This window comes from Triticum dicoccoides, chromosome 4B, assembly GCF_002162155.2.
Source record: "Triticum dicoccoides isolate Atlit2015 ecotype Zavitan chromosome 4B, WEW_v2.0, whole genome shotgun sequence".
NCBI classification, from domain to species: domain Eukaryota; kingdom Viridiplantae; phylum Streptophyta; class Magnoliopsida; order Poales; family Poaceae; genus Triticum; species Triticum dicoccoides.
The window spans coordinates 56780154-56806968 of NC_041387.1; the positions used below are offsets into that span (position 1 = coordinate 56780154).

The window sequence follows — 26815 nt, forward strand, 5'->3', positions numbered from 1 at the left end:
ACAATGATTTTCTCCCTCTTGAGGATGATTCCGGTGATACGCTTACAGATGATGATGGTACTTCCTCTCCCTCCCTGCCCCACTCTCACTTACGTGTATGAATGCTAAGGTTTTCTTATTGAAGAATATTATCAGAACTGGCATTCAAGGGCAAATTCTGTTTATTCCATAGGACTAACCCTTTGGATAATTCCTATCCCTGATACAGACAAAAAAGGGCAACCTGGTGCATGTAGCTCCCGCTTGCGCAGGGTCCAGGGAAGGGTCCGACACGAGGTTGCCCTTTTTTGTCTGTATCAGGGATAGGAATTATCCAAAGGGTTAGTCCTATGGAATATATCAAAAGGCTACTATTGAAGAGATCTGCTTTGAGTATCTCTTCTGCTGAGTTAGGTGTCAATACGAAGTTAAGTATGATTCCAGAATCTTCGAGAGATTTTAGGCATAGTGGTGATCTTTGTTGGCACGAGTATTATCACATGAGTGAAGTATCTCAGAGTAAGCAACTTTTTCCTTACCCTGTGTCTATTTACTTTATTTGCAGACACGTACTTATATACTGAATAAATATCCTTTTTTTAGCTGTTTTGCCACCAAAGCGATATACTCGGTGCGAACCTTTGACTGCGGTGCGGTGCTTTCACGAGCCACAGGCTATGCTCCAGGTTTTTTCTATCAAGCTGAAGGCATATCTCCAAGCTATTGGCAGTTCAGTCGATGTATATGGTTTTGTTGCAGTCCGGGATGGTGAGGATTATCACCGAAATTATCTTTTCAATCGACCCCGAACTGACCCAGTGACCATCAACACGGTAATTACTTTTACGCCTTAAATTTGACTTGATATTTTGGTAGTAAATGTGCATATAATGGTCTTCTGTAGTGTCCAGTCAAGCTTTTGCGGCTTTCTTCTATTTTTGTATGGACATGTTTACATTAGAGTAAAAAAATGCACAGTAGGTCCTAAAACTATTTAAGGATTGTCAAGCTAGTCCTGATACTATGAAAATGCACATCTACATACTAAAAGTTTGCTAAGTGTGTCACCTGCAGTCCTATCTGCACTGCATCAGCTTTGATTTGCACAGGTGGCAGGTCGACAACTGCCATGTGGCAACTTTTTGCACAAATTCCCCGGAAAGGTCTTCTCTTTGAATTTTATTACCCCTCATCTTTGCACGTATCATCTATTCCTCTCCCTTGCCCTCCTCTCCACCTATGCCGATGCCATCTAGCCATCAACTAACCAAAACACTTGCAATTCTCGTACATAGGCTAATAGCATAGCACAAAGCAGGAAAAAAAAGACAGAAACGTGGAAGCAAAGGGGATCGATCACGGTGGTGTGCATCGCATGTGGAAGCAGAGCTACAACAGCGGCACCATAAAATTGACCAATGGGAAATAACAAGGGAGCAGAGAGGAAGGCACACACTAGACTAATCGAGCTAGAACTCACCAATGGTGGAGGTGGAGGGCAGCGGCTCGACATCTGATGTCGGGGACAAACATTCCAGTTGAAACGTTGTGGAACGTGGGACAACAAGTCTGGTGGGATTTGTCCGGCTCGTTGTGGTGGTCCTCTACATGGGTGGAATCGGGTCAGCATGCTCTGGTGATTGCCGGTGGCGGGGGCGACCTGCCACATGACAGTGGTCAACCTGCCACATGTGCAAGTCAAAGCTGATACAACGCGGATAGGACTGCGGGTGACACACTTAGCAACCTTGTATTAGGACTAACTAGGCATCCCTCAAATAGTTTTAGGACTTGTTGTGTATTTTACTCTTTACATAATCTAAGTAAATTTGTATGTTTGTCTTGGATATAATGCTTTTACATTCATTGATCATGGTGCAAGATTAGCATAACACTTCACAGTAAAGTTGGAACTTGTGATCATATATCTTACTTAGAAATGCACACTGTTCACCTCTTTTGGCTCTGAAAGCCCTCAAATGTGAATGCATCAGTATCACAGCACACATCCTTGGTAAGCTTAACTTAGATGACATGATAAATAAAATTAAACACGTGTAGATTATTTTTCAAGACATTCATGCTGATTTGTTCTGAAAAGTTCCATCTCATTTGACGTCTCAACTAACTTGGCTATATAGTTGCAACATCTCTGACATGTTGCCATCAAGAAAAGATTTTGACATGCTAATTCTTTTCCCTGTCGAAATTCAGACCAGCGACTACCTGCCTTTGATGAGTCCGATAAGAGGCATGTCCATGACATTTGAATGCTTGATCGAAGTTGATATCAGAATAAAGGGAGATATAGAAGATGTCACTCTAGTCGATGGGTGTTCCGATCTCATTGAGAGTCGTTGTCTATATGACACAGAAATCGAGTGCACGATGGAGATACAAATGGTGCGGCCATGTTCGATTTTATCATCTTTCGTAGAGCGCTTGAGGCGACGATAGAGTTGAATTTCACAAAGGTGCCGGAGGCATGGAGGTGAAGATGTGTGGATACACGGCGATTTCGAAGAGCCTTTATGACTTCATGGGCGAGCAGCGTGAGTGTGATCGGTTCGTTGCCTCTGCTGGGAAACATCCACAGTACTTCATAGCAGCTGTGCCGTTTGAAGATACACTGTTTGTTGACTTCATGGAGGGAAAGCTGTCGATTTCTTTCAAGGCAGCAGTTCATGGCAGCCAAGAGAGAGAATACCATTTCGGCAACGGTGCCGTGGTGTCGGTGACGGTTTCTTGGTCGTCGACCTATTACTGAACCTAGCAAGATATATAAGTATGCAGAGTGTCAACTAACCGCCACCTGTTAGATCTTTTATGTAACTTGATAGATTGTAAACTATGTTTATGTCGCTTTGTGCGACACACATCGACTTGTATGCAGTATTCTTATCGAGTAAAACTCGGCCTTTGCGCAGTGAGAGTAATGTGACCAAAACCTTAAACACATCTGGCAATAGGTTGCTTGCTAAATTTTTCCCGATGTTTTAAGCATAATGAACCACCATAAGACTGAAATGCAGATGCAAGCAAGACCAGTAGTTGCAGGGAAAACCTAAAATTCTAGTACATCCATAAGCATGAAAGAAGACCCAGACAAAGAAGAACCACTGTATGAAAGAAGTTGAAGTGCCACGGTTAGATAGTGCCGGGGTAGTTCATCGTGTCCATGGACAAAAATATTCAAATATGTTTTTTCTTCATCTGAAACACATTTGGGAAGAGTTATAGAAGAAAAATTGAGTAGAAGAGCAGTGCATGAGAGTGATGGTGGAAGTGGTGGACTGTTGTTACTGACATCAAGGTTTATGAACGAGATGTGACATCAAGGTTTTCGAAGACACAGATGAAGAAGCAGCTTTTTTCTTCCAATAGTACTCTTCAGGCAATTAAAATGACAATGATTTATGTTATCGCCACTCCTACTTTTTACTGGATGATCATGGAAAGTATGAGAGTATGGTATTTGACGTCTTTGAAATTTAGTTTGGTATTCAAATTTCTAGAGGCATTATTTCTCACTTTTTTGTAGAGATTTAAACATATGACATTTAATAAGTTTAATGTAACGTTGGAAAAAAGCCACTGTAGAAGGGCAGAGAAAAAACATTCATTACATTTTTCATTGACAAAAATATTTTTCGCAAGGTTTACGTAGCTCCAGGTCCTAGTGGGAATCGAGATTACTACTAACATAAAGTAGCTTCCTCGCTCGCCCGCTCGCCGTAGATCTGACCCTTCAACAGCCGGTGATGTTCCAGGAGGAACATGTTGTACCTATGTTCCTCCCGTGCTTGCTGGAACGCTGACAGAGGAGCCGACGCAGGCTGCACCTCCGCCATAGCGGTGTTGTAGTGCCCCTGCGCCTGCTCTATGGTGAAGCCGGCGTGCACACGAGGCGCGGGAGCCAGGACGGTGTCGTCGGAGACCTCGGGCAAGCTGGCCGGCAAGTCAGCCTCGATCCGCCTTGCACGGCGGCTCTGCCAGATGGCGGCAAGGGCAGCCACGGCGTGCTTCATCTTCGTGGAAAGGCTCTCCCACAGAGCTTCTCCGCCTACAGTCATGGCAGATGTAGTGCAAGAGAGGAGGATGGCGAGAGGCTTGTCTTGTGGTGTGGAGTTAGCCGGATGTGTCCTCCTTTAAATAACGGCTTCCGGTGAAGCGAGGTGTCTACGGACGGACAACGACATTAATCGGGTGTGGTAGATATCCGCCCCGTCCCGTCCATGCACGTGTCTCCGGCATTGAACAAGCACGGACACCGAAGACGCGTCGCGGGCGGTGCCCTCGACCGGCACGCCGCTTCAATGCCAGAGGCAGTGAGAGGTCTCGTCCGCCATGAGCCATCTTCACTGTTGAGCGGCGCACTCTACAGCGGCATGAATGCGGGTAGCTGGCGCCAGGCGGGAACACGCGCGGGCAAGGGAGGAGTTTTGGTGGGGCAGGACGGTCAGAAGCGGGCGTGGGATCAGTACGGACCCCCGCAAAGCTCATGTTTGTCTCCGGTTTGCGAAGGAAATTACGCCCGGACCGTGCCGCGGACCGATACAAAACCGTGTTGGATGGCTTTCACTGTCCGGACAATGCGGTCCGAAATATTCCGGAGGTTTACGGGTCGGTGTTGAAAATGCCCTTATGGTGTACCGGGGAATCAAAAAGAATTATTTATCGTGGTTAGCCCCAACTGGCTGGCATCTCTTTATATTGATTAGATTAACTTGTACAACAAGAAAATACAATGGGTATACAACACGTACACACATAAATATATAATACAACTCTTAACACCCCCCTCAATCTGAACCGTCGTGAACAAGGTTGAGATTGGAACTAAAACGACGAAGTGTGAGCTGAGAAGTAGGCTTCGTGAATACATCAGCCAACTGATCGCCAGTGGAGATGAACCGAACATCAAGGGCACCCAAAGCAACCCGCTCATGCACAAAGTGAAAATCAGCCTCGATATGCTTCGTGCGGGCATGAAAAACTGGATTGGCAGATAAGTATGTGGCGCCAACATTGTCACACCACAACACCGGAGGGCGAGAAAGAAACACACCAAGCTCCTTCAACACCGAGTGTATCCATATAGCCTCAGCGGTACCATTAGCCAAAGCCTTGTATTCTGCCTCAGTGCTAGAACGAGAAACTGTAGGTTGCTTGCAAAAACTCCAAGAGACGAGGTTGGAGCCAAGAAAAAATGGCAAAACCGCCCGTAGACCGACGATCATCAGGGCAGCCCACCCAATCGGCATCAGTGAAAATACTCAGTCCCATAGAAGCGGAGCGCCGGAAACGCAAGCCAGTAGACACAGTACCTCAGATATAGCGAAGAATTCGCTTCACTGCCTCATAGTGAGTGGTAGTAGGCTGCGACAAGTACTGGCACACCTGGTTAACAACAAAGGACAAGTCAGGACGTGTCAGAGTGAGGTACATACTGGAGACCCCCAACAAGACTCCTGTACTTGAAAACATACTCAGAGCTCAACGGCTGGCCTTGATCTCGAGACATTTTGTCAGAAGTAGACATGGGAGTAGTAACAGACCGACATTGCTCCATGTTGGCCCGATGCAAGAGATCAAGAGCATATTTGTGCTGCGACAAGACCAGACCCTCAGAATTATAAGTGGCCTCAATACCAAGAAAATACTCCAGGCGCCCAAGGTCTTTGACAGGAAAAGAACCAGAAAGAGCGGTAACCAGTTTCTCAACAACAGCCGAAGAGGACCCAGCCAAAACAATATCGTCAACATAGACAAGCATATATATAATAACCCCATGATGATAAAAAATGAACAGAGATGTATGGGCCTTGCTAGCAACAAAACCGAGCTGATGAAGCTTGTCACTCAAACGGGCATACCAGGCATGAGGCGACTGTTTGAGACCATAGAGAGCACGCTGCAGCTTGCAAACATGCCAAGGGTACCGTGAATCCTCAAAGCCGGGGGGCTGCTGCATATACACTTCCTCAGACAGAAAACCATGAAGGAAGGCATTACTCACATCAATCTGACGAAGGCACCAACCACGAGAGACAGCAAGAGCAAGCACCAGGCGAACAGTGACTGGTTTAACCACATGACTGAAAGTATCATGATAATCTATACCGTACTGCCGTGTGAAGCCTCGAGCCACAAGCCATGCCTTGTATTTATCAACAGAACCATCGGGACGGAACTTCGTCTTGAAGATCCATTTGCTGCCAACAATGTTAGTGCCAGGTGGACGGGGTACCAATATCCACGTTTTGTTAGCTGAAGTGCCTCGAACTCAGCCTCCATAGCAGCACACCAAGCTGGCTCAGAGAGAGCAGTACGATGAGATGCATGCTCCACCATAAACGCACGGCGACGATAGGGATCATATCGAACCGTGCCATCCCGATACACCTTGGGACGAGAGATATCATTGCACCGTCGCGTGACGATGACCCGAGCCGGTTCAGCAGCAGGAGGCGCTGGAGGCGGCGACACTGGTGGTGTAGAAGACGTCGACGAGGGCGAAGAAGCGGCCTCGTCATGGTCCGGAGACATGCCAGGCGAAGAAGCCCCGTCGGGAGCCGGCGAGGCAGACGACCGTGCTGGCGACGGAGAGCGAGACCGCGGGCTGTGGTCGACGACCGGGACCAGCGAATCGGCCTGGGCGGGGTCGGCACCAGAAGCGGCACAAGAAGCCGACCGGGGCGACCCGGGCAAGCGGGGCGTGCCTGCATGCGAGCCGGGCCGAGGCGCGCCAGCCGAGGCATGCAAAAGCGGTGCCGATCTGGGAGCAGTCTGCGTGCCTGCATGCAAGCGGGCCCCTGGCGTGCCGTCCGAGGCATCCAGAGGAGAGGCCGGCTCGGGCGAACCGGGCATGCCTGCATGAGAGGCGGGCCCAGGCGGGCTGCTCGAGACATGCAGAGGCGGTGGCGCTGATGGAGCAGGGACATCGAGCGGCGAAGTTGACGTCACGGGGACCTGCATAGGAGAACTAACAACAACACCAGGTGCATTAGCCGGTAACAAGGTAGTGTCATAATTAGCGTGTCGGTACTCTGTAACTATCTCATCTGACGGAAACGACACGGGAAGGAGTTTGGATACATCAACAGTGGCACCGGGAGTGGCATAGGGAAACACCGTCTCGTCGAACACGACGTCACGGGAGATGTAAATACGACCAACGGACCGATCAAGGCACTTGTAGCCTTTATGCATGGGACTATAACCAAGAAACACACACATCCTAGAGCGAAACTCGACTTTACGTGAATTGTATTTACGCAAACTAGGCCAACACACACAACCAAAAGTGCGGAGAAAAAAAATACTCAGGAAGCATGTTGAGGAGGCGAAACACGGGTGTGGCATTGTTGATAACAGGCGTAGGCATCCTATTGATGAGATAGCAAGTAGTAAGAAACGCTTCATCCCAAAACTGAAGAGGCGGGGAGGAGTGTGCGAGGAGGGCTAGACCCGTCTCAACGAGATGACGGTGCTTGCGTTCAGCTATACCATTCTGTTGGGAGGTATGTGGACAAGACACACGATGAGCAATGCCGGTGCACTGAAAATAAGCATGGAGACGGTGATACTCACCACCCCAGTCTGATTGAACAGAACGAACCTTAGCATTCAAGAGACGCTCAACATGGTTTTGAAAAGTGTAAACAATGCTCTCAACATCAGATTTATGCTTGATCAAGTATATCCAGCAGTAACGACTATAGTCATCAATGAAGCTGACATAGTACTTAAAACCCTCGGAAGATGGCAAAGCAGGCCCCCAAACATCGGTATGAATAAGCTCAAGTGGTGATGTAGAAACACGAGTAGAATAATTATGGTAACTGGTGACTCTTAGCACGCCGACAAGCATCACACATAGAGGACTCATTGTTTGGAGAGCACAACAATTTATTGGAGCTAACAATGGTATGAACTATTTTATTTGAAGGATGGTCAAGACGCCGATGCCACTGCTCGGTAGTCAGCCTAACGCCGGAAGACGCATGACGTCCAGAGGTGACGGCGCTGAACGGAAGAGGGTAGAGGCCGCCACGACTCCTACCGCGAAGAAGAATTTTCTTCGTGAACTTGTCCTTGACATAGAAAAAGAATTTATGAAATTCAACAAAGATTTTATTGTCAGAAACAAGACGATAAACGGAGAGCAAATTAGTGCTAAGGTCAGGAACAAGAAGAATATTTTTGAGTTCAATGGGGGCGGATGAACCAGGTAAACGAGAATGACCAACATGTGTAATAGACAAACCTGCATCGTTGGCAACTTGCACTTGATCCGTGCCGTTGTATTGCTCCTGGATGTTCATCCGGCTCATGTTGTTGGTGAGATGATCCGTGGCGCCGGTGTCGAAGAGCCAAGGTTGACTGGGGGCAGGTTGGAAAGAGGCAGAATTGCCAGCACGGTTTTCGTCGTACTGAAACGCGTGGTTGTAGCGTTGTTTGCACTAGAGAGCCTCATGCCCCTAGTACCGACAAACTTGACAGTGGGGGCACTCGCATCGGTTGTTGCGCCTGCCACCGCCGTTGCCCTGTCCTCCTCCTCCGCAGTTGCCACAACCACCGCCCCTTTGGTTGGGGAGGTTGTTACCGCGGGAGGCCTGCTGGCCGCCGTTGTACTGGCCGCCTCCGTGCGAGCCAGTAGGACGACCCCCGCCGCGGCCGTCATTGGTGGTGTCGACGAAGATGCACCCCCCTCCACGGACGTCGCCTTGCCGTGCCACAGCATTAGCGGAGGTGGAGAACTCGGGGGCGAAGGAGTTTTGCTCCTTGAGGGATTCGCAGGAGAGGAGCATGGAGTAAAAATCCGATAGGCTGAGGTTGTCAGCGCCGGCGGCTGCCAACACCGTGAGAGAATGTTGGAGGGACTCGTACTGAGGCCCGAGACCGACGACGATGTAGTCGATCACCTCAGCATTGGAGAGAGGCAACCCCACCTGGGCCATGGCGTCCGCGAAACCCTTCATCTTGTGAAAGTATGTGGCGGCGGTGAGGTCGTTCTTCTTCAGCGTCGAGAGTTGACGCCGCATCTGGCGCACCCCGGCCCTGTTCTGCGCCGAGAACATGGACTCAAGGCACGCCCACACAGAGGACGCGGTGGTGCGGCAGATGACATGGCCGAGGATCTCCTCCGTCATGGAGCCGATGAGGATGCTGAGAACACGCTAATCTGTGTAGAACCACAAGGCGTACTCCGGATTGGGCTTGGTCACGGCCTTGGCACTGTCTCCTTCGGTGATCGTGGTCGGAGGGGCTCCGTAGGAGCCATCCAGGAAGCCGTACCATCCCTGGCCGGCGATGTTGGGGACGACCTGCATCTTCCAGAGAAGATAATTGGTGCGATCTAGACGCACCGTGATGGTGTTGAGGTTCTGGCCGGTAGGGGCGGAGATGATGGCGCCGGCGGGGATGGATGATGCGGAGGACTGAACGAGGTGCTCGAAGTGGAGAGGGCAAGCTGCAACGCGGCGGCGGTGTCACCCATCGCGTCGAGGTGCTGCGGCGGTGGCGGCAGCGGGGAAAAGAGATGGCGGCGGAGGAAGCGCGTGAGCGAAACCCTAGGTCGGATCGACCCGCTCTGTATACCAAATCAAAAGAATTATTTGCCGTGGTTAGCCTCAACCGGCTGGCATCTCTTTATATTGACTAGATCAACTTGTACAACAAGGAAATATAATGGGTATACAACACGTATACATATATATAAAATACAACTTTAACACGGGGTACTGTAAAAGATCTGCTCACGACTCCACCAATGTGCGTGTACGTACTTTTTATGAGCCTTAACACATTCTATGGCGATGAGGAGACCATCGAGCACATGTTCTTTGCTTGTGTTCATGCACATGTCATTCGGGAGCAGATGCTCCCCACTGGTACGCCACCGATCCTCTATGTGGAAGAGCTTTGCACCTATGCCTCATATTATGACCACTAAACCTTCGATTGCAAAATAGTTGTTTCCAAAATCTTTTGATGGTTTCCGAAGCTTTCCATGCCCTCACGTTTGGGAAAGATAACATTTTCGTTAGTCAGAGAGGCATGAACCAAAAGATTAGGAAAATCCATGGCGAATAACCCTTTGCTATGTTTTCCAATCGCTAGCTCCATTGCATCACTACATCCTCTGGGGGTCTTACACATTGACAGAGATCAGATCAGTGCTCCTCCCGCCAAGCCATTGCTGTGATGGGGTGCTCTTAGGGTTCTGGATGAACTGCGCCAGCGTGAAGTCGTCGCCCGTTACATTGTCGTGGATGTGCTTTTGTGGCGGTTGCGATGCTCTCGCTTGGGTCTAGAACTTCACAGCTCTAGACTATTTTCCATTTTGCTTCACATTTTAGCAGGTGTTTTCTGCTGCTTCTGTTGTTTCCCTTTTGCACCATGGATTGATGAAAAGTTCAGGTGGGCAGATCCTTCCCGTTAGGCCTTCTTAAAGAAAGTAACATGTCTCTTGCGATTAGGTTCAGAGCAACAACTACGTAAAAAAGGTAGCAGCCTCTTGGATCTAGACTAAGTGGACCATTGTCACACATACACATTGCAATCTTATCTGGAAGTGCCAATTACCCAAACTGGCCATAAGTTGTTCGTGAAGAGCACTTGTAGCGAACTTATTATATACTACCTCCGTCTTGGTTTATTTGTTCCCTTTGTATTTTGTGTCATTCTTCAATCATAGATTTAACTAGCAAAATGTTAATGCATGTCATAAAAAATTATATCGTTGGATTCGTATTTGAATATAGTTTCTGTTGATATTATTTTTGCTATGTATAACTTATATTTATTAGTGAAAATCCTGATCAAAATATGACTCTAAATACAAGAGGGACTAATAAAGCAGGACGGACGTAGTATATTGCTGTACTGTACTTCATGAATGTGGAAAGGAGCGCTTAGCCGCTTACTGCTTTTATTCAAAGTTAATTAAGGCCGAAGGCCGCCATCCAACGTTGCCCGCATATATTTCAGACACTTTTTCAACAAACCAGATGAAATTCATGCAAACACAACGGATTTCGTACAAATCGAACGAAAACGTTTACATTTTGGACACATTTTTAACTGAAAACGATATTGAACTAGGATAAAACTAGTCTACGGCCAGCGCCGGTGGATATCCATTCTGACGACATGGATACCCTTGACTAGTCTACTGCCAGCCGCGACGGATCTTCATTGTCATCCCCATGTCCGGCAGCTGTGTGCCCCGGAGGTATACGCTTCAGCGCAAAGGGCGGCTCGCTTCCCCACCGCTCATCAGAGTGGAACCGCCGGTTGATGCTTTAGTCGGAGGGGAAGGGTCCCTATGCTGCACGGATCAGGGTTGGTTTTAGGGTAGGGGGCGACGGTGGCCTGCCAGAGGGCAAGACACCGGTTGTGTACTTCGGCGTTGCCTCGGTGGTGGCATTCATGGGACCCAAGCGGCGACGGCCTCACGTATTCTACTTCTCCTTGATGAAGACGACGAGCGCGGACATGGTGGCTGTCGCCTCGTTGATGTCCGCGTGGCCGGCATCTGTATTTGCCGTCAGGGCGCGGTTACACAAGCGTTGACGTCGGCTGGCGCGGTACGACACGGCAACCATGATGCCCGTGCCGCCGTGCTGGCTTGGAGCAACTCGGCATTCCTCGGCAAGCTAAACCACACGACGGGCGAGGAAAGAGACGGTTGGGTGGATCATGACAGTCAGAAGTGGTCGATACAGGCCCACGTTGGATGACACAACACGTTCGAATCGTGTGGCCCAGATGTGTACGGGCGGTTTGAGAGTCGGCATTGGAGATGCCCTTAGCCCTACTACAAAACTTATCAACGAATTGCATTCCATTCCTTCCACGACACAAGCTTACATTTCATTCGTTACCTACTCCATGTACAACACACATGCAGCTTTATTGAGCTCGAACTCAAACACGAGAGCAGAGATGAAAATGACGAACGCGTGTAATCCGATTCAGTACTTAGTGCATTTGTTGGTGGAGCCGTCGTCGAGGTGGAGAAGGCAGCCCTTGCCGTCCTCGGGCGCGCACACGCAGGCGCACCCGTCGAGCTTCTGGCCGGGGTAGTTCTTGCAGGTGATGTACCCTCCCTGTTTGCACCGGATGATGTCGCAGGTCGCCTGCGCGTCCCCGAACACCACCAGCGCTGCTCGATCCACAACAAACACAAGCAAGGATAAAGCGTCAGAGGGAGTGCTGCTTGATCATAGTAAACACAAGCAAGGATGCGAACGGAGGCATACCGGAGAGGAGGAGGACGAAGGTGAGTGACAGCTTCATGGTGGCCGCCATGCTTGCGCTTTCGTGTCTGTGCGTCGTGCGATCTGTGGTTGCAGCGCGGTGCGGGTGCGTTTATATAGGGACTCTGGATGGTTGGATGTGGGACTTCAGTTGAGCTCAGCCAAACTGCATGCTGGATCCGCCGCCCTCTCTGACTTTGTGCCGCGTAGGTTCACTAGAGACCTGAAGCGAGATCGCGTGGCAGGCGATACTGATGTGCTTCAAATCTCCAATACGTACGTGCTTGCGTCGACGGCCGCTTCGTGGATTTCAGAACTATGGCCACGTTTCCCGTCGATCTCAGGCAGCATGCTTTGTCCGGCCGGTCGAGGGCAAAAAGTCAGAGGAGGTTGCCGACTTGGTCGAGTGCCTCTTGGTTTGTGGGGTTTGCCCTGCTGGATGGATCAGCGGCCAGCCCGTACCACTGTTTCTTCGATTTCGATGTGGATCGGGTTGACGTACCGCTCAAAAGTCTGACTCGTGGAGTTCACAAATCACACACAGTGGGATGTGACCTGCAAAGCTTTCGGCCTACTTCTTTCAGCTTGAAAACTTATCGTGCATTCAACATTGCGATCTGGATCCAAAATGGTCCAGTCAAACAATCATCACTATTTCCTTTCTTTATTTCTAGAGCTACTTATCGAGGTCCATCGACCATCACGCATGGCAGGTTCACTGCTTCGAGTTGAAGTATGGAGGCTCAGTTTGGATCTTTACGAAACATCTGTCTAGCCTCTTTCCTCATGCACAAAAAAAAAAAAAAAAAAACTTCAGGCTTTCCTCCTCCTCTCGTCGGCGCCGTCGCCGGCCTGTCCCGTCTCTGATGACCTTCGGGCCATGGAGGTGCGGAGGACCTCAGCCCCCCGCCTGCTCTCGTTTCTGTTAGGTTAAGCGTCTTGTTTTGGGTTGCATGGCGGCGATGATGTCCCTCGGTAGGACTAATTTTTCCCACGTTCGATCCCCGTCCTGATGGTGCGTCTGGCTTCGTCGGAGGGCGTTTGAAGGTGTGTCTCCGTCGCATCTCGCGGGATTCAGTTGGTGCCGTTCTTCGGTCGATCTTTTTGGACCCAGTCGTCGTTCATCTCACTCTGGTGTTTATAGGTTTGATCCTTTTGGTCTACTACTTTCTTCAGCGATGATGGTTGCTTTGGTGCGCTGGTCCTATGCGACCTTAACACGATGATTTCCCGATTATCTATTACAAAAAAATTTGCCTGGCTCTAATGAGGGAGGGTGATGACGGTACTTAGCCGCTTACTATACTGTACTGTACTTTACTTCATGAATGCGGAAAGCAGCACTTAGCCGCTTACTGTTTTTTGTCAAAGTTAGTTGAGGAAGAGTGGAACGTGTGTAGGCAAACGCAATATCATCGATTCTCTGCTCAGGACTCCATCAGATTGGATCAATGGCAACCTGCAAATTTTCTCCCGCATGTATCCGCGGACACAGATGCAAAAGGCCACTATCCAATCGCAGCCGCATACATTTTAAACTCTCTTTTAACAAGTCGGAACGAATTCATGCAAATAAGGCTGGATTTCATAGAAACATGACAGATTTCATATAAACACAGTGGATTTTCATTGCATTTCTAACATTTAGAAGAAGAAAACTACCCGACCCTAAAGCTATTCTACGGCGGCGGCGCCCGGCGCCCAAGCCCGTGTCGTCCTTCATCCGCCGTCTCCGTGAGCACCAACTATAAGACCGATAAAGTGAACGTGCGGGTCCGACGAGGAAGACTAGAACACGGGAGACGGACCGGTCCACATGGAACACAAGGCCCTGCCGCCACCCGTGGCAATCATCCTCAGAGGAGTCCACAATCTGTCCGTTGCTAGTGGACGTGAGGTCCATGATGAAAACGGTAGCGCCGGCGCTGTCGTTGTCCCATCGGGCCGCCTGAAGGTTCGGCGGCAGCGTGTAGGAGGTGCAGTTGGCGTTATTCTCCTCCGCGATCGCCTGCAACTACACCTCTGCGGCGACCACTTCCTGGCGAGTGGCGGAGCGTGGACGGCACCAGGCAAAGAAATCTTTGCAGAGTTCTTTTCCTTTTAGCACTAGGCAAATATTTTTTTTTGTTTTCTTAAATTTCTTCTCCTTTCTCTTTGCCAAGTGCCTTTTTATTGCACACGACAAACAATTAACTTTTCCGTTTTCTTCTCCCTTTCGTTGTTTTCTATTGTTTGTACATTATTTGTTTTCCTTTATGGGCCTTAACACATTATGCTCGGAAATTTTATTCGAAGCATGTAAGTTGAATTACACTGCCAAACTACAGACACGCGAACACTTTCGTTATTCGACAACAAGCTTGCAGAGCATTACTGAACTCAAACTCGAACCAACAATTCAGCTACATATTGGGCGTGCGGCAGTTGGTGTGGGTCACGCCGTCGTCGAGGTGGAGCACGTAGCCCTTGCCGTCGTCCGGCGCGCACTCGCAGTCGCACCCGTCGAGCTCCTGGCCGGGGTAGTTGTCGCAGGTGATGTGGCCTCCCTGGAAGCACACCACGGCGCACGGCGCCTTCGCCTTGGCGTCCGCGGTCTCCCCGAACACCACGAGCCCTGCAGGTTCATCCGGCCAGCACACGCACATAACATTTGTCAAAAAGATCCATCTCTCACCGGATTATGGGTAAGAATTTACGATGGACGCACCTGAGAGGAGGAGGACGAGGGTGACCGATAGCTTCATGGCGGAAACCATAATGCCTTCCTGTAGCGTTGTCTTTGTGAGTGCTTTGACTTGGCACAACCATGGATGCATAGAGAGCTTATATAGGGAAATGAAATTGCTAGCGTGGCGATTTCATTGACTTTGAGCATGGAGATGCATGGATCGAGTTTGCTATCGCTTTTGTCAGTCAGCGTACGTCTTAGACTAAACTGATACGGATTCGCCGCGCTCTCTGACCCGAACAGTGCAAACTCTCCATTTCTTCCCTTTCGGATAGGAAGCGGCCAACAGTTTCACTAGATTTGATGAAGAGGTCGCGGCGTCTTCTTGTGTGTGCTGCGCGCTTTCATCTCACTTGAAAGGTAGCACCAAAACACTAGGGATCGGCACCACTGATCATTTTCCAAAGTGCCATGCAGACACTAATTAGAGCAGCCAGGGAAGCATCCTCGCAAATGCTTTTTCTATCTGATTCAAATAGAAGTACAAATGGAAAAGGTTCAGGTTCAGCACCTCTCACTCTCAGTCGACCCGTCAGCGAGGTGGACGACGCACAAAGGCTCCTGTTCCGCGCGCACTGCGCTGCAAAGTCACCAATCGCACTGCGCTGGAAACAAAAATGGGCCAGCACACTGCGGTATTGTGCGCACTAGTAATTTTTGTCTCATCGAGTTTTCAGCCAGGCTTTTATACTTTGACCTGTTTTTATGTTACAATACTACCACAAAATTTAACTATGTTCATACCTTTAGAAAATGTTCGCAATTTAGAAAAATGTTCATGCATTTAAGAAAATTTACACAAATACAGAGAAGGTCTGTGGTTTGAAAAAATGTTCACGGTTTTGAAAAAAGTCCGTGCATTCAAAAAATATTCACGAATTCAACATGATTTTTGATTTTTTTATTTTTTTAAAATCACAACTTCACAAGATCATGAATTGAAAAAAATGTTTGTGATCTACAAAAATGTTTGCAGCATAAAAATGTCCAGGATTTTGAAAAAAAATGAAACTGGAAAATGTTCACGAATTCAAAATATGTTCGTGAATTCAAAACAATTTCTTGTATTTCAAAAAAATCGAAAATTAAAAAATTTCTCAATTTTTTAAAATGTGCACTAAACAATAAGAATTAATAGAAAAAGGTATAAAGAAAAGAAGATACCAAAAAAAACAGCACAGAAAAAAGAGAAAAAAAGCCGGTTCAAGGAAGGTTTTAGAACCTTCCCAAAACCGGTGAGAAGCTCACACGGGAAAAAATATGAAAGATGCGCCGGCCCATGTAGCAACCAGCATTTGGGTAAGTTGTGCATTCGCTGCCTATTCGCTGCAGTATGAGGTAAATAGGACCCACCATGGTGTGGAAAATTTGGCTACCCTATATTTTAGAAATTTTCAAAATCGGCCCAGGGCGCAGCCCGACACCTTCACCTCCCCTGTAGATGAATCCAACGCTGGAACACATCCAAGTCACACGGGAAAAGAGAGCTGACGCTTATGAGCAATATGGATAAAAGAAAGTAAGTACTCGTCCAGCAAGCCTCCACTAAGATCCGGTTAATTTAAATACATATTATAATTCTACCATATGAATGAACCATGTTTGAAAAGGACGACTAAATAAATTGCTTAAAACATATTTATTATTAAATTTTCATCCTCAATTGATAGCTTGAGATGATCAATCTCGAAGTGAGAAGGAAAGGGCTAACTCATCTTCAATAAATAAACTATCAATCTCCGAAGAAATAAGTACTTTTATTACTTATGGCGCTGGCTAGCAAGCCGGCGCTCACTGGCCTTTATCGTGTGGGCAGGACCACCAAAACGCGAGGTACTATTGATAGCTTGAGATGATCAATCTCGAAGTGAGAAGGGAAGGGCTAACTCATCCTCAATAAATAAACTATCAATCTCCAAAGAAATAAGTACTTTTATTACTTATGGCGCTGGCTAGCAAGCCGGCGCTCACTGGCCTTTATCGTGTGGGCAGGACCACCAAAACGCGAGGTACTATCCCTTCCCAACACCCCGCCCCCCCGCGCGCTCTTTCATTCGACGGTTTGACCATTGACTGTTTGTGAGTCGACTTTAGAAAAATCATGAATCTACAAAAAATCATAAATTCAAAAAAGTTCGCACATATTTCAGAGACTTGAAGTGAAGTCATAAATTTGAGAAAAAAGTTTAAGAATATGAAAAAACAAATTTGAAATTTTAGAATATAATAAAATACACTGAATTGAAAATAATTCACAGATTTTAGAAAAGTTCACCAACTTTAAAAATATCACAATTTTGAAGAAAGGTATGAATTTAAAAAAACACAAATTTGAGAAAAATTCACGAATGTAAAAAACTTAACAAATTTGAGAAAAATTCACGAATGTGAAAAACTTAACAAATTTGAGAAAAAAATCATGAGTTTGAGGAAATTTACAAATAGAGAGAGTTTCGTTTTGAAAAAATAATCATGAATTTGAGAAAAGTTTTCGACTAAATATTTTTTGCGCAAACATTTGACGAAAAATGGGTAAAGAGAAAAATGCTAAAAGGAAAAATGAAAAAGAAACATTGGAAAAGTAAAAAAAAACAGAAAGGAAAGTAAATACGAAAAACCTGAAGTAAACTCGTCCTTTTAAAATCAGAGAAAAAGCTGCCCCTAAAGAAAACTGGTGGGAACCTTCTAAAACCTTCTAAAGCCCCTCCCATCTACCTTGCATAGGTGCTAAGCCTGCCATGTAGGCGAAAAATCTAATGTGGCAAATTATTTAAGAGGAAAGAGATGAGTGTGGTGACCCCAGGAAGAAACAATGTCAATCGCGTGAACCTAGGCAAAACATTTAAATGAAAGAAGCCCACAAGCATGGAGAACTTTAGTTGCTAAATTATTAAAGGAAGAAAGTTTAGCTAAAAAAGATAAGCACCTATGTATTGGGGAGTATAATTGCTAAGCTATTTAATGCGCTTAACATCTTATCTAAGCACCAGTGTGTTAGTAGCAGCCTAAAAGTTTCCCAAAAACGGTGGGAAAAAACCCACATGGGCATGCCCGTATAGAAAGTATATGTGGGAGATGTGGAGATGTGAGTGTCATCTACGGTTAATGAAAGAACCAAGTTTTTAATGCGTCAAATAGGAATTGCGCAGGGAAATGTCTCGCTTCTAGAGTGGCCGAAGGAGGTCTCGCCTCAAGGAGTGCCCTCGTTGCTACTATTTGGCCGTCTCGAGTAGCTTCCTGCAGGCTAGTTTGTTTTCTTTGTTGCTTCATTCATTTTTTTTTCATTTTCAAAAATATTCTAAATACATATATTCCGTAACAAAAACTTGAAAAATCAGCAAATTGAAAAATGTCAACGCAACGCAAAAGTTTGTTAGAGTGGTTTTAAGAATATGTTGATAGCATTCAAAATAGATGTTTGTGACATTAAAAAAAGGATCAAGCCTTTTGAAAAAAGCACATGACATTTTAAAAATGTTTATACAGGATAAAAAAATGTTAATGTAAATTTAAAAAGGTTTCCATATTGTTCATAAAATGTACGAGACACTAAAAATATTCACGCATATTTACTTGATATTTACACAAAAAATTATAAATTTCTAAAAATGTTCGAGTAGTTTAAAAAAATGTTCCACGTCTTTCAGAAAAATGTATCAATGTGTATTTGAAAAATATTTAACAACTGTTCAAAAAATTGTTAAAAAATTTATTTAAAATATGTTAATCATGTATTTGCAAATGTTTAATGTGTATAAAATATTCTTCCACGTGTACGCAACAAATGTACAATATCTGTTGAAAAAAGTAGACACGTATTAGAAAAACCAATAAAGCAATGAAAATCTGTTAAACACATAAAAATGAAAGTAAAACACACACACACAAGGTTCTAAAACCAGTCGAAGCGTCCACGAAACCTTCCTTTATTTTCATTGTTTTCTATCGTTTGTACATTATTTGTTTTCTTTATGGGCCTTAACACATTATGCTCGGAAATTTTATTCGAAGCGTGTAAAGTTGAATTACACTGCCAAACCACAGACACGCGAACATTTTCGTTATTCGGCAACAAACTTGCAGAGCCTTATTGAACTAAATCAAACCAACAATTAATTCAGCTACATATTGGGCGTGCGGCAGTTGGTGTTGGTGACACCGTCGTCGAGGTGGAGCACCACAGCCCTTGTCGTCGGCCGGCGCGCACTCGCAGTCGCACCCATCGAGCTCCTGGCCGGGGTAGTTGTCGCAGGTGATGTGGCCTCCCTGGAGGCACACCACAGCGCACGACGCCTTGGCCTTGGCGTCCGCGATCTCCCCGAACAACACGAGCCCTGCAGGTTCGTCCGGCCAGCACACGCACATAAAATTTGTTAAAAAGATCCATCTCTCACCGGAATATGGGTAAGAATTTACGATGGACGCACCTGAGAGGAGGAGGACGAGGGTGACCGACAGCTTCATGGCGGAAACCATAATGCCTTCGTGTACGTCTTCGTGTGTGCTTTGAGTTGGCAGAGCCATGGAAGCCTAGGCAGTTTATATAGGGAAATGAAATCTCCGGCGTGGCGATTTCATTGACTTCGAGCATGGAGATGCAGGGATCGAGTTTGCTGTCGCTTTTATCAATCAGCGTACGTTTTTAGACTAAATTGATACGGGTCCGCCGCGCTATCTGACCATTAGATAGTGCCGGGGTAGTTCATCGTGTCCATGGACAAAAATATTCAAATATGTTTTTTCTTCATCTGAAACACATTTGGGAAGAGTTATAGAAGAAAAATTGAGTAGAAGAGCAGTGCATGAGTAATCTTGTTGTATGGCATGCAACATGTTTGGTTTAAATTGTGGCAATTTCCTACACCATGTTTGTTATGGCACATCCTGTTTAGCATATTATGATGAAACTTTGGCACATGAACTGCAGCATTCTCGATCTAAAACTGTCTGCCTTCTCATTACACCGGATGTTAGTGCCACATAGAATGGTTGCAGGAATTTGATGTTCCGTTAAAAGTTGCATATTTGTGTTAAATTATTGATACTTTTTAGCATTAATGACCAGCTCTGGGCATAGTTGGTAACTTGTACCACTGGGTTGTACTGTCATTTTATATTAATAATGTCCTAAGGTAGCGGATGGTATGATCATTTTGCAAGTTTTACAGCAATATCTTCTGCTAATTAAGCATGTCTTTTCAATTATTGCCTGCAGATATCCCAGTGCCTTCCAGTGCCATTAGTGCAGCCTCAGACGAAATTATTGAATTCCATGAAGTGGATATTGTAACACCATCGCAGAAGCTATTGGCGAGGAAGCTGTCATGCAGTGTGGTACAAGGGAAAAGCCTTCTTTTGACTTGTATATCACCTGTCTGCGCTCTGAAGCCTTCAGTTATCTTTTTATAAGGCAGTGAATCATGCTGACTTGCCTTTTTACCTTGATTTTCTTAAGGCCCCAATGGTACCGGGAAGAGCTATGTTTTTAGGGTGCTCAGAGATTTATGGCCTGCCTTTTCTAGGAGAGTTACCAAGCCCTCTGAAGGGATGTTCCATGTTCCTCAGAGTCCATACACCAGCTTGGGAACCCTTCGGGATCAGATCATATATCCTCTGTCAAGGGAGGAAGCAGAGATGAAGATTCTTTCATTATATAAAGCTAGTAGGTGCCACCCAGAATGTGGACATATTGAATTACCGAAAACTGTATATATTGAACTGCATATCCTTCCTTTTTACTACGAAATTGCTTGTCAAAATGAAGTAGTAAATTATATGTTTGCTTCTCCTGGTAACCTGAAATCCTGTGCTAATGTAGGCAACAGGTCTAGTGCTCCTGAGTTGCTAGATGACCACCTGAAGACGGTTCTTGTGAATGTTCGGTTGGTCTATCTTCTAGAGAGGGAAGGTTGGGACTCTACCCAAAACTGGGAAGACGTATTGTCGCTGGGAGAGCAACAGAGGCTTGGGATGGTCAATGTTAACTCCACTGCAAGCTGTGCAAACTGTCGTGTCTGTCCTCTTAATATCTTTTGACCAAAAATCTTTTGTTCCAAGCTCGCTTGTTCTTCCACCATCCTAAATTCGGCATCCTCGACGAGTGCACAAAGTATGTGTAGCGCCACTGTCGGATATCCGGTTCTGGCAAAACCCTTAAGGTTCGAACTCTGGGGTGCGCACGAAGATCTTCTCCCTACCGATCCATGCCCACAACTTCGCCGCGATTCTAAGCTAACAAGATGAACAACACAAGGGACACGAGGTTTATACTGGTTCATGCCACCATTGTGGTGTAATACCCTACTTTAGTGTATGGTGTGTGGATTGCCTCTGGAACTGATGATGAACAGTACAAGGGGAAGAACAGCCTCGCGAGGAGAGGTGTTCTTGTGCTGGTGTGGGTGGTTCTGATCCGAATGGATCCGTCCTTTGCTACGGTGGTGGCTAGCCCTATTTATAGAGGCCTTGGTCCTCTTCCCAAATATTGAGCGGGAAGGGATTCCACAATGGCGGGATTTAAAGGGGGACAGTCAGTACATGCTATCCTGACTAAAGGTGGTCTTCGACTGCCAAAGGCACTGGCGATGACGCCGTCTTGGGCTCCACGGTGACCTCCATCTTGCCGTCCTCCTGGTCCTGGTCTTGTTGCACCGATATGGAAACCTTTTCTTGATGCCTCGGTACTCCGCGCCCGCGCTTGCTCCCTTTGCACCAAAGAGAAAACAAGGACACTGCGCTGGCCGGCGCCCGCCTAGTCTTGATCGCCATGGCTTGCGTCATGTGCACCTCGCGAGGTACTCCTTGCCTTGATCTCTCCGCCTCCTCGTGAGCCTGCCTGGTGAGGCTGCCCTTGAGGAGGCCTTGCGTTGTCTACCCCGCGAGGCTTGGCCCCTCGCGAGGGTCTTGAACTTGGGTTGATGAAGACGGGTCGTACTGGGCCATTGATGAGCCACGCCATAGGCCGCAGGCAGGTAAGTCTGGATACCCCCATATCCAGGATGCCGACAGTAGCCCCCGGGCTCAAGGCGCGCTCGGACTTGGCTTAGCGGCGAAGCCAAAGGGCAAGTACGGAGCGCCGCGGGCCCCAACAGCCTGTGGCCCTAGTCGACGCGTGGCGACTGATTGGATGTGGGCGTCTCCACTTCCCCACGCTCCCCCAATATTCGCCTAGCTAGGCGGCCACGAAGCTTTACACAGTTATTTCCCCTTTGCCGCCCACGAGCTTCCTGTTCCCCCTTCTTCCTCGAGCCTCTGTTTCCACTTCCAATCTGACTCGAGCTCTGCCTCCTCCATCGCCATGGCGCCAACCAACAAAGAGAAACGAAAGAAATTGCGCCCTCGTCCAGCTCGCCTCCAGCAATCGAGCCCGCCGTCGGCCAGTCGTTGGTGCTCAATCGTGAAGCCTTGGACAAGGTCCGCTCCGCACTCGCCCCGAGCCTCAACGAGTGCGGAAAGACGATGGCTTGGCCTGCGTCCCATGCCTCCGTCGACAGGATTGTCATGGAGGTTCGATTCTTCGTTGATGCCCTGTGGGCTGGTCTGGTTCCTCCTTTCTCCACCTTTTTCAATGCAGTGCTATCCCATTATCAGATCCATATGATGCATCTTGATCCTCAATCCGTTACCCTTCTTGCTGTCTTTGCTTATGTCTGTGAAGCCATGGTGGGCATTGCTCCTTCCATTACCCTCTTGCGCCACTTCTTCTCTTTGCGCCTGACCGACCCATCGCAGTGCTCGGGGTGCGTGAGCTTCCAGGCCATGGCAGAGACGGCCGCCTCAGGGATTGATTTTGGCCTTCCACCTTCCACGAGCGGGTTCCGGACGCGGTGGCTGTATGTGGATGTCGGGGTGCCCAGCTCCCTGCTCTCGCATCTGACATTGCCTGCTATTCCCAATCCGGGCTGGGACCACAAGGAGCTCATTAGCCCCTGGCTCTCCTTCATCTGGCGCCGACTGGGGAGGTTGAGAGAGCTCGGCGTGACCGCGCCCTGGGTGGTGTAGGAGTTCCTCCGGTGTCGCATTGCTCCTCTCCAGTGCCACTCCTGCCCGATGTGGGCCTTGACTGGGTACCAGGACCGCATGAGGCTCCAGGAGACAGAGCTGGCGCCTGAAACACTGAAGAAGGTGCTGGAGGTCTTGGCAGGTGACCCCGCGCCGGGCGACATTCGGCACGGGGGCAGCCTTCTGTATCTCTGCTCGGGCGGGGCCGATTTCGCGAGGCAGATGCCTCACTTTGATGAATGGGGGCTGCGCCCGGCTGGCCTCGTGGGACCTCACGAGAATCCCGTCACCGTGGCTCCCTTCCCCGCCGCAAACATCGATCTTGCCCCAGGAGCGGGTGCAGGGAGGCAAGCATCGGATGAGGCTGGAGGCTCTGGTGTCGTGGTGCTGACACCACACGGGGCTCCCGAGGCGTCATCCTCCGGAGCCCATGAAGCCCATCCTGAGGCAGTTGTCAATGGGGGGATGCGGCCCGCGACCCCCGAGGCCTCGACAGGTCATCAGGAGGTGGTGCCTGATCGCTCCTCCCAGCTTGGCGCCCCTAAGGTTGGATCTCTGGGTGCTTCTTCATTCGTGCCGCGTGCTGGTCCCCATGTTGCGCGCTTGGGTCGGTTCCGCGTGGACTTAGACGCCCTCCGCAAGAGGAAGGAGTCTTCGAGCGGCAGTGGGTGCCCCTTCCGACCATTGAAGCACAGGAAATACTTCGCCATAGATGAGTAAGTACCTCATTCTTGCAATTCCTCAGTCGCTGCTCCCTTTTCTGATTGTGGCCCTTCAGGATCCCTCCTGTCAAGCCTGCGGAGTCTTCCAAGGGAGTTCTTCCAGCCTCGCCTCCATCGCTGGCCTTGTGCGTCCCGAGCTTTCGCGCTGTACCTGACGCGAGTCCGACCGGAGAGGCAATCCGGCCTGTAGAGCGCCTGGAATCTGCGCCCTTGCCTCCCTTCCTTCGCTTCCTTGCCCAGGGCGTGACCAGCCTTCCCAAGGCTCATCCCCTGATTGTGGACGGCGAATGGTTGAGGTTGGCCCTAGGCTTTTCTTCTCGGGGTGGATCTGCACCGGCTTGGGTCCCTTGCGGAGCCCGTCCGACGATCATGGGGGCGCCAGCCCCCAGCCCCCTGCCGAGAGGGGGCGTACCGCTCAAGAGCCCGCCGCCAACGCTGAGAGCGGAGGATGATATCAATGACGTGCTCAGGCGAGCGCGAGAGCGCAACTTCGTCCGCCAGGGGTTCCTCTAGAAGGCGATGTACGCGATGGGCCAACTCGGTGGAGAGCTTGCGGACGTGGACGCGTGTCTTGAAGCTGAAGGCTTGCGGCTGGTTGAGGAGCGACGCAAGCTGAAGGTGGCGGTCAGCCTCGCGCGTCATCAGCGGGATCTTCACAATGTGAAGGCCGAAGCATCACTTGCAGCCTCGCAAGAGGCCCGCTCCCGAGCTATTGGGAGGCTCGGGAAGCAGACCAATGATGTCTACTACACAACCTTCTTCTTGTAGACGTTGTTGGGCCTGCAAGTGCACAGGTTTGTAGGACAGTAGCAAATTTCCCTCAAGTGGATGACCTAAGGTTTATCTATCCGTAGGAGGCGTAGGACGAAGATGGTCTCTCTCAAACAACCCTGCAACCAAATAACAAAGAGTCTCTTGTGTCCCCAACACACCTAATACAATGGTAAATTGTATAGGTGCACTAGTTCGGCGAAGAGATGGTGATACAAGTGCAATATGGATGGTAGATAAAGGTATTTGTAATCTGAAAATATAAAAACATCAAGGTAGCAAGTGATAAAAGTGAGCGTAAACAGTATTGCGATGGTAGGAAACAGGGCATAGGGTTCATACTTTCACTAGTGCAAGTTCTCTCAACAATAATAACATAGATAGATCATATAACTATCCCTCAACATGCAACAAAGAGTCACTCCAAAGCCACTAATAGCGGAGAACAAACGAAGAGATTATGGTAGGGTACGAAACCACCTCAAAGTTATCCTTTCTGTTCTATCTATTCAAGAGTTCGTAGTAAAATAACATGAAGCTATTCTTCCCGCTCAATCTATCATAGAGTTCATACTAGAATAACACCTTAAGACACAAATCAACCAAAACCCTAATGTCACCTAGATACTCCATTGTCACCTCAAGTATCCGTGGGCATGATTATACGATATGCACCACACAATCTCAGATTCATCTATTCAACCAACACAAAGTACTTCAAAGAGTGCCCCAAAGTTTCTACCGGAGAGTCAAGACGAAAACGTGTGCCAACCCCTATGCATAGATTCATGGGCGGAACCCGCAAGTTGGTCACCAAAACATACATCAAGTGGCACATGATATCCCATTGTCACCACAGATAAGCATGGCAAGACATACATCAAGTGTTCTCAAATCATTAAAGACTCAATCCGATAAGATAACTTCAAGAAAAACTCAATTCATCACAAGAGAGTAGAGGGGGGAGAAACATCATAAGATCCAACTATCATAGCAAAGCTCGGGATACATCAAGATCGTGCCATAGAGGGAACACGAGAAAGAGAGATCAAACACATAGCTACTGGTACATACCCTCAGCCTCGAGGGTGAACTACTCCCTCCTCGTCATGGAGAGCGCCGGGATGATGAAGATGGCCACCGGTGAGGGATCCCCCCCTCCGACAAGGTGCCAAAACGGGCTCCCGACAGGTTTTTGGTGGCTACAGAGGCTTGCGGCGGCGGAACTCCCGATCTATCTTCATATTCGATGTTTTTAGGGTACGTAGGCTTATATAGGCAAAAGAAGTCTGTCGGGGGAGCCTCGAGGGGCCCACGAGAGGGTAGGGCACGCCCAGGGGGTGGCCGCACCCCCCTGTCTCGTGGCTTCCTAGATGACCCCCCGGCTTGCACTCCAAGTCTCCTGGATCATAATCTTTCCAAAAATCACGCTGCCGAAGGTTTCATACCGTTTGGACTCCGTTTGATATTCCTTTTCTTCGAAATACTGAAACAGGCAATAAAACAGCAATATGGGCTGGGCCTCCGGTTAATAGGTTAGTCTGAAAAGTAATATAAAACTGTATAATAAAGCCCATAATCATTCAAAACAGATAATATAATAGTATGAATGCTTCATAAATTATAGATACGTTGGAGACGTATCAATATCCCCAAGCTTAATTCCTGCTCGTCCTCGAGTAGGTAAATGATAAAAGAAAGAATTTATGAAATGTGAATGCTAGCAGGTGCACAAGTTTGATCAATGATAATTTCAATCACCTTTTCTAGCATGTTTATATGTCATAACAGTAATTTATCTCATAACACTTTTCATGATCAGGTAACAAGCAATTCACATGTTAAAGCATAGACCATAAACTTTCTTGAAAACTAGCAAACTTCATTCTTAGTCATCAAACAATTGCAGTTCATCTTATTTTCAGGAAGGGTCTATGTCAGAGCTTTAATTTAGCAAACTTCACATACTCAACTATCATATAGTCTTCTACAATTGCTAACACTCACGCGATATTAATGGGTCCAAAGTTTTAATCGAACACAGAGAAAGATAGGGGCTTATAGTGTTGCCTCCCAATGTATTCACCTTTGGGTGATGTCAACAATAATAGTTCATGCTAACTTACATTCAATTGGATATATATATATATATATCAGGATCACCCTAACACAAAGTGCTTGCCAAAGGATAAAATGAAAAAGGGAAAGGTGAAGATCAGCTTGACTCTTGCATAAAAGTAAAAGACATAAAGTAAAAGATAGGCCCTTCGTAGAGGGAAGCAGGGATTTGCAGAGGTGCCAGAGCTCGATTTTGAAATAGAGATAAATAATTTTGAGAGGTATGATCT

General features: G+C 47.7%; 3 protein-coding genes and 2 pseudogenes across 3 annotated transcripts in view; 2 read left to right on the forward strand and 3 right to left on the reverse strand.

The window, feature by feature from the left end:
* Positions 1 to 329: 329 nt before the first annotated feature.
* Positions 330 to 2746, forward strand: LOC119293324 (annotated as a pseudogene).
* Positions 2747 to 11815: 9069 nt separating this feature from the next.
* LOC119293325 lies at positions 11816 to 12387 on the reverse strand. The gene is made up of 2 exons (XM_037571832.1): positions 12249 to 12387; positions 11816 to 12151 (listed from the first exon to the last, which is right to left on the reverse strand). Exons 1-2 carry the CDS (start codon positions 12295 to 12297, stop codon positions 11961 to 11963), a joined length of 240 nt encoding a protein of 79 aa, XP_037427729.1. The 5' UTR covers positions 12298 to 12387; the 3' UTR covers positions 11816 to 11960.
* Positions 12388 to 14490: 2103 nt separating this feature from the next.
* On the reverse strand, positions 14491 to 15027 carry LOC119293326. The gene is made up of 2 exons (XM_037571833.1): positions 14953 to 15027; positions 14491 to 14859 (listed from the first exon to the last, which is right to left on the reverse strand). Exons 1-2 carry the CDS (start codon positions 14999 to 15001, stop codon positions 14648 to 14650), a joined length of 261 nt encoding a protein of 86 aa, XP_037427730.1. The 5' UTR covers positions 15002 to 15027; the 3' UTR covers positions 14491 to 14647.
* Positions 15028 to 18965: 3938 nt separating this feature from the next.
* LOC119293327 lies at positions 18966 to 19465 on the reverse strand (annotated as a pseudogene).
* A 97-nt stretch (positions 19466 to 19562) lies between these two features.
* The window catches only part of LOC119292499 (ABC transporter D family member 1-like), a 38679-nt gene continuing 31426 nt past the window's right edge, over positions 19563 to 26815 (forward strand). The window contains exons 1-5 of the mRNA XM_037571320.1: positions 19563 to 19581; positions 20189 to 20335; positions 20429 to 20635; positions 20792 to 20946; positions 21030 to 21082. Coding sequence (XP_037427217.1) covers positions 19563 to 19581; positions 20189 to 20335; positions 20429 to 20635; positions 20792 to 20946; positions 21030 to 21082 — 581 coding nt within the window. The remainder of the gene's footprint in view (positions 19582 to 20188; positions 20336 to 20428; positions 20636 to 20791; positions 20947 to 21029; positions 21083 to 26815) is intronic.

What these genes read in the sequence shown, in the direction of transcription:
- LOC119293325 (XM_037571832.1), bottom strand. Translation starts at nt 12,297, where the DNA reads ATGGCGGCCACCATGAAGCTGTCACTCACCTTCGTCCTCCTCCTCTCC. An exon ending in CTTCGTCCTCCTCCTCTCCG is followed by an intron (nt 12,152 to 12,248) that starts GTATGCCTCCGT and finishes TGGATCGAGCAG; the next exon opens with CGCTGGTGGTGTTCGGGGAC.
- LOC119293326 (XM_037571833.1), bottom strand. Translation starts at nt 15,001, where the DNA reads ATGGTTTCCGCCATGAAGCTATCGGTCACCCTCGTCCTCCTCCTCTCA. An exon ending in CCTCGTCCTCCTCCTCTCAG is followed by an intron (nt 14,860 to 14,952) that starts GTGCGTCCATCG and finishes ATGAACCTGCAG; the next exon opens with GGCTCGTGGTGTTCGGGGAG.